At 39.1% G+C, this 12512-nt stretch overlaps 1 protein-coding gene across 1 annotated transcript in view; it reads left to right on the top strand.

The window, feature by feature from the left end:
* KIF6 (kinesin family member 6) overlaps positions 1-12512 on the top strand; it is a 154761-nt gene that overhangs the window by 99812 nt on the left and 42437 nt on the right. Inside the window, exon 15 of the mRNA XM_029965038.1 lies at positions 655-710. Coding sequence (XP_029820898.1) covers positions 655-710 — 56 coding nt within the window. The remainder of the gene's footprint in view (positions 1-654; positions 711-12512) is intronic.

The following is a 12512-nucleotide window of genomic DNA, read 5'->3' on the forward strand; positions in this document are numbered from 1 at the left end:
TCTCAGCCTGCTTCTTGCTTGCTATTTGCATATCTTCATGTGTGTTGCTATTTCAGCAGTAGCTGAATATCAACTGAAAGTCTGCATTCACTTAGTGGCTATCTGTAGAAGAACAGCATCATTTAGTTTTCTCACATTTTCTATTTCAGAGGTTTCTTAGTGACTAGGATGTGTATTTCCACACAGCACAGTGTTCATCAGCAATATGCTAATTACAGGCTGAAATTTGAAATTTCCTAGTGAGCAGTTCTAATACTTTCATTTTGTTTTAATTTGCTTGGGTTATTTTTTAGTTTTACTTTTATATCACTGTTTGTTAAAACATTGCAAGTAAGGTAACATATTAAGAATAATACTGTGGTGTAGTAAGAGTATTTAAGAGAATCCAGTCATTAGAGTTGAGATACCATAGTTTTTAAAACTTAAAAAGTCAAATACATTGGTTTTGTCTGTCTAGTAAACTTATCTGTTGCATGGTTTCTTTCAGAAAGGTTTCTCTTGGATCAGATAATCTTTCTAATGGAAAATTGTTTCCAATTACTTCTACTTACCAATCAAAAATTAGTACTGAGTAATTCAGTATTTTATTGTGATCGACTAGTTTCACTAGTTGTTCTTTAGAATAATTCCGTATCATTATCCTTGCATTGACAGGTTTGCTGAAGTTAAATGCCTTGGAGAAAAGCTAAATGAAGTGAGAAGTAAAATAAGTGAGTATATTTTAACCTCATTTTACCTTTTAGTTTATGAAATCACAGCATTCAAAAGATATGGGAAGAGATTCTATTTTCTAAAAGAAAATAGTCAATGCATTGCTAAGATTTCTGGTAAATTGTAAGCTGATGATGGCAGTAATAATTTTATGTACAAGTTTTGATTATTTCAAATACCATAATGTGAAAAAGAGCTCCCTTCTTTATTTGACAGGATGTCTGAAATTTATCAGAAGGAGAAATTAAGGTATTAGCATGAGGTTTTTTAATTTCAAATTGCCATCACAAAACCTCTCTCGATGATTTTTGAGCAGTCTTGGGATTCCAGAGATGTCCCAGCACACTGGAAGCAAATGTTGTCTTGATTTTCAAGAAGGGCAAAAAGGAGGACCCTGGAAACTACAGGCCTGTCAGTCTCACTTCAGTGCCTGGAAAAAAGTAATGGAGAAGATTATTCTGGGAAGGATTGAAAAACACCTGCAAGACAATGCTAGGTTGATTGATCACAGCCAGCACGGCTTCCTGAGAGGAAAATCCTGCTTATCAGACCTGATTTCCTTTCATGACAAGGTAACCCACCTAGCTGATCAAGGGAAGCCAGGAGATGTAATCTTTTTGGATTTCAGTAAAGCTTTCAATACTGTCTCTCACAGGATCCTTCTGGACAAAATTCCCAACCCGCAGCTGGATAAACCCACTATGTGGTGGGTGAGAAATTGGCTCGTGGGTCGAGCACAGAGGGTAATAGTGAATGGGGGAACATCAGGCTGGAGACCTGTCCCTAGTGGGGTTCCATAGGGCTCCATCTTAGGCCCTGTGCTCCTCAACATCTTCATAATTGGCTTGGACAAAGGACTGGAAGGGCATTAAGAAGGTTTGCAGATGATACAAAATTGGGAGGAGCTGTTGACTCCCTTGAAGGCAGGGAGGCCCTGCAGAGAGACCTCGACAAATCAGACGACTGAGCAATCACCAACCGTACAAAGTTCCACAAGGGAAAGTGCTGGATTTAGCAACTGGGGTGGGGGAACCCCGGATGCATGTACAGACTGGGGAATGAGATGCTGGAAAGCAGTGCCACGAAAACTGGGAGTCCCAGTGGATGGCAAGCTGAATATGAGTCAGCAGTGCCCTGGCAGCCAGGAAGGCCAACCATGTCCGGGGAGGCATGAGGAAAAGCATTGCCAGGTGGTTGAGGGAGCGGATTGTCCCGCTCTGCTCTGCACTGAGGTGGCCTCACATTGAATATTGTGTGCAGCTTTGGACACCACAATATAAGAAAGATATTCAGCTCTTAGAGAGCGTCCATAGAAGGGCAACAAAGATGGTGAAGGACCTTGACAGGAAGCCATATGAGGAGTGGCTGAGATCACTTGGTCTGTTCAGCCTGGACAAGAGGAGACTGAGGGGAGACCTCATTGTGATCTTCAACATCCTCACAGGGGGAAGTAAAGGGACGGGCACTGTTCTCTTCTCTGTGGTGACCAGTGTCAGAACCTGAGGGAATGGCCTGAAGTTGTGTCAGGGGAGGTTTAGTTTGGATATTAGAAAAAGGTTCTTCACTCAGAGGGTGGTTGGGCACTGGAACAGGCTCCCCAGGGAAGTGGTCACAGCACCAAGCCTGACAGGGTTCAAGAAGCTCTCAGGCACATGATGTGACTCCTGGGGATGGTTCTGTGCAGGGCCAGTAGTTGGACTCAATGATCCTGATGGGTCCCTTCCAACTCAGCATATTCTGTGATTCTGTGACATTTGGCATCCAGTTTCAGATTGTTCAATACCAAAAATCACCCATGGATACATTCAACCCCAAGCTAGAGCTTATTTGATTCTTCTAGCAGCCGTTGATATGTTCCTAGTTGATTTCTGAGTTCTGTTGATTCTAAGCCTGGAGTTTGTTTTCTTAAAACTGGCTATCCAGGCTTTCTGTCAGATGTTAAACAGTTTTTTAATCTATCCCTGAAGTTCTTGGAGATCAGGTCCTTGTCCTCCCATATACACACATTCAGGTGAACTGTGTCTCTTCAAGCTTCCAAATACAGGCTATGGGGGACCAGATTTAAAGGTACTCTGGCATCCAGGGCAAGTGGTACAGACCCTGCACTCAGTTTCTGTCTCCTTCCTCTTTGGGTGGCACCTGCACAGACATGGAAAAGGAAGTCATTATCTTCACTTCATGTCTTACAACAGCAGTTGACTTCTGGGAAAGAACAAAAATCTCACAGCACAGCTGACAAGTGCTCTGTAGTTACACCATATCCATGATTATACTCTCTGTGGTCATGAAGATAACTACTGCCAGATTCCCCTCCCAATCACCTTCGGGTACACCACAAGTCCCTCAGTGACCTTATGCAGTATATTTAAAGTTATGCCAGATATGTGGAAAGCCTCAGCCATGTTGGCATGTGTTTTCAAACCACAGCACAAATGATGTTTGGAAGGGATCGAGAAGCAGAGACATCAGGTGCTGAGCCCTGCTGCAGCAGTGTTCTGAACAATAGGTTACTTTTGTAAGACATGATACTTGAATTCACCTGTCTTCTCTCAGTTTATTAATTTGTCTCCGTCAGACTGGCCAGAACATAAATGTCAGTACAGAATCTGTGCATGGGTATCCACAGATTGACCCATGCAAATAGAATTTCAGTATCTATCTTGCAACTATTGGTCTCTGCAATGGCCATGTAAGCTCATTTAACTCCTGGTTAAACCTACTGAAAAGGATTCTTTTTTCTCTGCTGCCATCTTGAAGTCCACATTATCCTGTATTCCTTCTCTCTCCTAGATTTGCTCATCTGTGTTAAGCCCAACAGATTTCTTGACCTAAATGAGGTAGAGCCAAAGCCAGCCCTGAGTGTCAGACTTCTTTCTCTTGCTCAAGTTGAAATCCATTTTGAAGCAGGAATAGTGCCAGCAATAAGCAGCCACACATAAGCACATCTTTCTCAGTATTTGCAACTGTGCTGGTTAAAGGCAGGAGCCTAGCAGCAACTCTTAAATGCACCTTTCATCTGATGCAAATGTCTTAGGGGAGAACAAATGTTTGAAGGGTGTGAGAGACAGTGCAAGAAGCAGCAGGGCACGTGCCAGTCCTGAACCTACCGCTTGTATTGTCGTGCTGGGACAAGACTTATGTGGTCTGCAAGTCCCTTGAGATTTGTAGAAATCTACTGTGGCAGCTCTCAGTAACAATGTAACAATGCAATGTAGATGTAGCCTCTCTAGACTGTTTCCATGGATTGCAGCAAAATCTAAAAGAAATCTTTGGTTTGGACTGAATCGCTGTGGGTTTTTCCTCAGTAAGTTAGGCAAAATTCTGATAGCTGTAGTGCAGTAGAGTATGGGCTTTTCCTGTAATTAAAAACATCTGTTTTAAAACTTGCTTTTGGTTAAGTTCTTCAGTGTTAGAAGCGGAACAGTGGAGACACAAGCAATACAAAAATCTAAGTGCATATTCATATGTATATGTAACATAAAACCCCAAACTGATCCCTTGAACAAAACAAGCAGCCATGTAACAAATTACTGGTATTGCACTGAACTTGACTATACTTACATGCCTCATATAGGTATTTGTAATAAGTTGTAGACCCCCTGAATGTTGAAAAGTTGGTTTAAGAATCAAGCTAGAAATGACCTCAAAGTTCTAAGAAAAATTGCACAAAACACATTTTGGTTTTGTTGAAAATTAATTTCATTATGCTCTTTTTTTTTTAATTTTGGTAGTGAAATGGAGAAACAATCTTTTCATTTAGTTCATGCTGTAATCCTACTGTATAAGCAAGAAATTCCATCCATGTTGTATCCATTTATAGCTCTCCATATTCTGATCTATGCAGATGTACACTACTTTGTGTATGGTTTTTAAACATTGATATCTGAGGCTTGAGAATGATCATAATTTACAGTCTTTTCTTTAATTCTTTCTATGTAACATTATGCAGCATGTGAAAATTTGCACTCTGGCTAATACAAAGACTACATTTTATTCATCTGTCCTTTTGTCCTGTCCTGCTTTGTTTTGAACATAGTTGTTAATATATCTGCCTATAAGCACTTCCTAACAATTATTAAATTTTTGCATCCGGTAGGACAATTTCTGGCTTATTTTTCTCAGTCAATGCAGTTACACTACTTTATATAGTTTAGCAGCCTGAAACAATTATTCAGTTAAGTCTGCTTCATCATAGCTTACATATTCAGAAGACCATTAAAGATGCTAAGTTTACTAGCCTGCCAAGTCTTTACTGAAAATGTGGTAGGAGAAATAAGAGTCATCTGCAGCCTGCAACTGGATCTTTAATTTACTTTTATTATTGTTTCAGTTTCCTTAAGCATTCCTATCTGCCTTGTTGTGCTCAATCAAGAACAGATCCCATCAATATCAGTTTCCGTTATTTCTAAGCTACTTTTAATAGTATAAAACTATGCACCACAGAGGCCATAGAGCACATTTCATGCAGTCTGATTATATTTTGAGATACTGATAGCAGCAGTTGGCTGTAACTTTTATGTCATAAATAGCCCTTCATTCTGACTTCGGAAATATTAGTGTTTTGCAGTGAAAAGTACACAGAATACTCCAACCCCTTCTCAATTACACTAGCATTTCAAAAACATCAGGAAGTTAGGGCTGTAAAAAGAAATTTGCAGTAAGATTTTCATGGTAGGCTTTTGCTGATGTTGCTGCTTGCATAAAAAGATTAAGGAGATCAATGTCTAGGTGTAAGGTGGATTTCAAGTGGAGAGTGACTATAATATCAGAAATGAGACATTGTGGCTAGCATGCCTTTTGCTACCCGACCACATAGTCCTGGATTCTGTCTCCTTTTATGTTTAATAGCACTACAGAGAATACAGAGATTTTTAAATTATTTTTATGGAAAATAATAGATATGTCTTAGATTTGTTATTATGCTTACTTTTCACAATGACCTCCTAGAAGTAAGGGAGTGGATTTCATTGTAGGATGAAAAGTTTCTTTACTGATCAATGAAAACAAAAGAAGAAAAAGAAGGAAGTGTTTCTTAGTCAGGGTCATTGTAGTGACCCTGTTTGCTGCATTATCACACTAACTTCTGTGTAAGCCAAAAGAAAGGAACAGAGAGTTTTGGTGAAAGCATTGAGGGACAATTATTTTTGCAAGTCAATATATTGCATAAATACACCATAAAAAGACAAAGAAATTGTATGGAGTTTGAACATGTAGACATGTCTGGATTTGTTTGAGTGAACTATTCAGAATTGTTTATGTATGACTGGAGAACGTACCCAAAGACTAGTTTTTAAAAGACAAATAAAGAAAACCAACATGAATGAAACTGGAAAAAAAAAACCTGAGAGACCAGGAAATAATGAGAACTCTATAACCAATGTAGAAGAAGTGGAAAGTGGGCCAGCACTGACACAAAGTACATTTTTGCCTTTCTCCAACATTAAGAACTTTAAAAGTGTGTATTTCACTGGCTAAAGAACAAAAAAGAATAGGTTTCTTTTCTTGGGAAAAAAATGCTGTGCCACTGCATGTGTTTTTGTATTGTATCGTTTTCAGAGAATTATGGTTTCTAACAAGAACTATAGATCCTTTTGGTATTACTGAAAGAGACTTAGTGAAGGAAATTTGATGCTGAAGCCAAGGATTTTATTTCAGAATAGTGAAGGTATAGAATTTCTCCTTGCAAAAACTTGAGTGATTGTGCCTAGCCCATTGTGATGGGTCAACCTCAGCTGGCTATCCAGCTGCTCTCTCATATCCTTTCCTCAACAGAACAGGAGAAAAAAGTAAGAAAAAAAAACTTGTGGGTTGAGATAAAGATGAGATCACTTACCAACTACCATCACAGGTGAAACAGACTCAAGTTGGAGAAAGTTAGTTTAATTTATTGCCAATTTGAATGGAGCCAGATGGTGAGAATCATCAAGATTGAAATCAAAACTTCTCCCCTTATCAGGGTTAGCAGGAGGGTTTTTTCCTAGGGTGCTGTTATCAACAGATGGTTTTACTGGAAACATTCTATGTGAAAAGACTCTGACAGTAAGGACTAGTCTTCATCTGAACAAACGACAAAGCATTAGGTAACCAAAAAAAAGGCCTAACTACTACTGCATTGATCACAGAGTGAGTTGGTGGAATTAAAACTACTATTTTCAGTGTAAATTAAACTGATATATTAATTCTGAATTTTGCCACTAAAAAACTTGCCTGTATACAAGAATGTGCTATGTGTTAGGTGCATTTAAGAGTAGTAAAAATTTCCAAGTTCATTCCTATAATTGTCTGACTATTTTGGGGTATTTTTAACACTATTAGGTTTAGTTATTTCCTAAAGGAAAAAAGCATACTAAATGGTATTTAATGCCCAAAGGGAAGCAGTTGTTTGTAGTCTGTCCAGAAATCAGCTAATATTATGATTGAAGCTGGGAGAGGAAGGGCAAACTCAAGTGGGAGTAATAACTGTGTGAGGAAACAGGCACTTTTGGAATGAAAAAGGGTAGGTGGGTGGATTATGTGCACATGATGTTGGTGGTGCATCTATACCCACAGGAATGCTGAGCTGTTGCACTGCTCTGCCTCATTTCAGGCTTTGAGTTTAGTGCCCAAGACCATAGAATACCAAAGCCAATTATGATCTTCAGTGACAGCATATCTGAGAATTGCAAAGCACGGTTATTGAAGACTCTTCATTTAATTTTCTTGCAAATTATTCAAATAATTTTCATATATATCCCAGTTAATGGGGTGCTGCACTGAAATGGTGAGGACTGGAGAAGAGCAAGGACAAGACATTGCAGTGCTAAGGATAATATTAATTCTGGTTCACTGTCTTGTATGTCACATTGTTGTCTCTGTGAATGCACAGTAGGTGTTAAACCTAATCCAAACCTAATTAATATCAACCCAGAATTTTAATCACCTTTTTCTCTATAGGCAAGATGCTATGTATATATACATAAAAATTAATTTTGTTATGGTCACCCTACCTCCCCATGGAGATAGCCAAGTAGACCTACATTTAAACTCCAAGCTAAGAGTATTTCTTGCAAAGGTTTTCTTTATACCTGCACAACTTTATGAAGGGAACTGATAGCAGCATTTTTGCACAGATAAGAAAAGAAATAAGACAAAGTTAGGTTTTTTAGGCAGAAGTAGTCTAAGAGCACTCTGTTGGCTATGTTGTATATCTGCATTGTTTTAGCTTCACATGCAGGCAATAAATTACTTTGAAAAAGGAGAATCAGTTAGTTAAGAACTAGAATCCCGAGGCTGATCTTAGGAATGTTATGCATATTTTAAGCCATGATTATATGGGCTGAAAGAACTGAGGGAAGTCATGAATGAGCAAATAGCATTTTAAAAAGTTTTGCTGAAGAAGTGTCTGTATTTTGGAAGGATGGCATTTCTCTGTTGAAGAAAAATTCCATGCTTTACATGGAATCTAAATGAAATTAAAATCCTCAAAATTATTTGCGATATGAAAAGAAAATCCATCAAAATCAATGCATTGCTTTCTTAAAGATCATTAATATTGGTAGTATTATCTATTGCTTTATATTAATATATAGTTCTGAGTCAGGCATTAGCTTCAGAGAGAGAGAGAGACATTGTTTCAACCATGAATAAAGTAAGGCTATAATAAGAGAGAAATTACTATGCTTTGAAATGCATTCCATTCTATACTGTAATATTCTGAGATACTTATTCTTTTATGGAAATAAACATTGCAACTTCATAGCTGCTGATCTAATTCACTGTTCTAGTTTAATTCCAGAACGTATCAAGTACTTAGGCAGACTCATATCTGATCTATACGCTCAGTGAATTTTACTGGAACTGACTAGTGTAGGAGAAAAATGGCAAGATCGGGTTTAAAAAGGGATTGAGAAACTTCAAGAAGAGAAGTTACGTGCCATAGAAAAATATGGTTCAAATGAGATGCAAACAACTCATAAATAAATGAATTCAGTATGCAGATATAATGAGCAGATAACTCAATAATGTCATTCCACAGCATTTCATTCTTCAGGTAGCTTTTATGAATTGCTATTCTCAGCAATGGAATCCATGGAATTTGAAATCTTGAAATCCTCACCAAAGAGAGACTCTAGCTGAGGTCAGTTTGAGTTCTACTTGTGTACAGATTGAAAAGAAAATTCTGAAAATATTTCCATATTTGTCTTTATTGTTGTTTTAGTTGATAAAAGGCAACAAGCATTAGACAAAGAATCATAGACTCATTGAATATTTTTGGTAGGAAGAGACCTTAAAGATCATCTTGTTCCAACCCCCCTGCCAAAAGCAGGGACACCTTTCACTAGAACAGGTTGCTCAAAACCTGGCTAGCCTGGCCTTAAACACTTTCTGGGATGAAACATCCACACCTTCTCTGGGCAACCTGTTCCAGTGTCTTAACATCCTCACAGTAAAGAATTTCTTCATAATATCTATTCTAAACCTACTCTCCTTCAGTTTGAAGCCATTCCCCCTTGTACTGTCACTACATGCTCTTTGTCCCTCTCTGTCTTTCTTGTAGGCTCCCTTCTGGCACTGGAAGGACACAATTAGGACACCCCTAAGCTGTCTCTTTTCCAGCCTGAACAATCCCAATTCTCTAAGCCTTTCCTCATCGGATAGGTGCTCGATCCTTCTAATCATGTTGGTGTTCCTCCTCTGGACTAATTCCAAAAGGTCAATGTCCTTCCTGTGTAGGGACCCCAGAGCTGGATGTACTGCTCCAGATAGGGTCTCACAAGAGCAGAGTAGAGGGGCAGAATCACCTCCTTTGACCTGCTGGCCACACTGCTTTTGATGCAGCCCGGGACACGATCGGCTTTTTGGCCTGCAAGTGCACATTGCCGGCTCATGTCCAGCCTCTCATCCACCAGCACTCCTAGGTCCCTCTCAGCAGTGCTGCTCTTGATCTGTTCATCCCCCAGCCTGTACTGATACCAGGAGTTGCCCTGACCCTGGTGCAGCAGCTTGCACTTGGTCCTGCTAAACCTATAACCTATAGTAGTAATTATTTTAAACAGACAAATACTATCACTTATAGTGTGAAATATATTGCAATACTGTCCACCTTTGAGGTCTCCAAATCTGCCTCCTTGACTCCATTCCCAATTTCACCTTTCTTTATATCAGTAAGGCTGCTCAGCTTCCTTTTGATTTTGGGAGTAATTCATGGTTGTGCACTCAGCCAGTCACTTTAGGATTGTCCTGTATTTCAAATGTGGTTACCTTTACATGTTTTCTCATTCATGGTCTTCAGGAATGATATAAGAGGTATGATGTGGACTTTCAAGGGATTTTTCTTATTTAATAAACAAGTGTTTCACCCTATGGAAGTGTTGTATACCGCCCTTAAATACTACACTGAACTTTGTGTCATGAGAGACATAAAAACTGCAAGAACAGCAAGTTTGCTATTTATCTTGTTCTTTGATCAGAGGTTGGTTCTTGTTTGGTTTGGTTTGGGGTTTTTTTTATGTGGAAAGATCCCTGAGAACTGAACCTTAATGCATCCATCAATGTTTGGCATCAAAAAAACTGAAGGTCCCAGAATTTTTTTCACAGACAGAAACCTGAGTAACGTGGTGAATCTAACATGCTCAGGGTGTGCTGAGGATGTGCAACTGGGCAGCTGGTGCAGCTCAAGCTGTGCAATTCATCAGGCACATTCTGTAGATGTCAGACGTACTGTGTGAGCCTTCTACAGAGCCTGCTCAGTGTCAGTCTGCATGCTTGCTGCATGTACCAAGATTTCTGTGTCCAGGAGCCCTGGCTGGACTGTTCAGTACCCAAGAAGTTCCAGACGAACAGCCAGATCAGGAATCTAGAACAGGCTGAAACCATAGTTTAGTATGAGAAGTAGGAGATTTGACAAGAACACATCAGTGTAGACTGGAAGCTCTCTGAGAAAGAAAAGGTTTCCTTCCTGCTGCTTCATCACTTCTGTTTTGCACTGGGATATATGGAAAAATAAAGCCTCAATGCAATTAGCCTCCACTGATTTCCTGTCTCCTGGGAGTCTGCCTATATGTTGCATCTGTCCTCTGTCACTTAACAGAGTCAGTCTTGGTCTCCGAACACAAGTTGGATCAGAAAATGGAACAGAATTAGTATTTCTTCCATACTTCATCTCGGGTGTGTAACTATGTTGTTTACTTCTGAGGGATGTCATTTATGACTAATATAACAAAGCACATTAGCTCTGCAAAACCTGCAGCCATCTGTCAGAAAAACAGAAGAGAAAACAGGCTATTGGGACAAACAGTCCCCCAGATGTAATTTCCCAGCTGGGATGTTATTCAGTGTGGCCCAGTGCCTAGAAGCTTCAGTCTGTTTCTGATCTCCAGGTCAGTTTCAAAGCAGTTTTGTAATAAATGGAATGTTTATGTGTCCACCAAAAATAGCAGTAGCTGTTAAAGCTGAAGCCATTCAGCATGGCTGACACAGTCTTCGGATTCTTTCTCCTTAATTTCTTGGCCCAATTGTTTTGCAACCTAATACTGAAAAAACATTGTTCCTATGTGTGTTTGTTTTGGATAAATGTCTAATCACCATGCCATTATGACTGCAGTTTTGGAATCTATTTTTTAAATATTACATTTTGATTTTTGGAAGCACAGAATTGAAAATACAGAAAAACAACTGAGTTTCTGCAGATTTTATTTTCTTAGCCACTCTGTCACCATCTGCAGTTTGTCCATTGTAGAAATGTGATTTAGTTTGCTTTGCAGGATGCTACATCTTATTTTTCTGTTTGGTTATAACTCGTTCCATTTTCACTTATTTCCTTCCTTCCATGATGAAATGTAGCTTACTTTCAACTTGATTCTGTTAAGATTCTTTTTCTACTGCTTCAGGCATGATTTCTATGGCCCAGTTTAGCCAGGGATCTGTAGAGCACAATATAAAGATGCTATGCTCTCTCACAGCATCTTTTGGAAAACTTCTCTCAAGGTACTGTAATGCAGAATAGATGTCATGAATTTTACACAGGCCTGCCAGATAGCTACAACATGGTAGCTGGTGGCTACCCTCTTGGGGCAGACTCAATGCTGTGATGCAAGCTTCCACAACCTATTTTCTTATCCTAGGAGCAGCCAGTTGTCTCATAATATAAAGCAGAGTGATGGGAATATATTTTTCTTTCTTGTTAGCAGTTCAGTGGAAAGTTCATGTTAATGACTTTTTTTGTTTCTTCACAGTGTTCATAGTGAGTCAGAGTAATCAATTAACTGCCTTGTTTGTAATTACCAGATCATATTTTTGATACTCAAGAGAATTTTTCTTAGAATTTCAGATTTCCATGTAAACAAGGCTCACATTGTCTTGGAGTAGTGCAGTTATATTTGCTGAGTGTAATTCTTAACACCGTATGATTAGGCAATGTATAATAAAATAATATTTTTAGCTGAATGAGAGTCCCCAGAAAACTGGTAGTAAGATGTGCATTTACTTTGTCTTTCTGAAATTAAGAGAGAGTTCATCTACTGTACTTACTGTATGCAGTGTAAACGTCTAGGTCTAGTGTTTGTCTCACTTCAGAGGCAGAACTAGATTGATGGAGCTGTGACAGAGCTTTCTGTTCTGCCACTGCTTCAGTGTGGATCATGCTAGGGCAATTGTCAGAGAAGACAGAAAGAAAGACGTCATTGCCCTGTCACCACCAGCTGCTGTAGGGTTTGTCTTACCTGATCTTTTAGAGATCAGACTGACAAGAGAACTAGGCAGCTCTAGCAGCTTTCTGACAGCCTTTTTGCTTTTTCTGCTCCTCCTTATAAGAAGAGAATACC

This window comes from Manacus vitellinus, unplaced genomic scaffold (genome assembly GCF_001715985.3).
Source record: "Manacus vitellinus isolate BGI_N305 unplaced genomic scaffold, ASM171598v3 scaffold_8_pilon, whole genome shotgun sequence".
Lineage (NCBI taxonomy): Eukaryota > Metazoa > Chordata > Aves > Passeriformes > Pipridae > Manacus > Manacus vitellinus.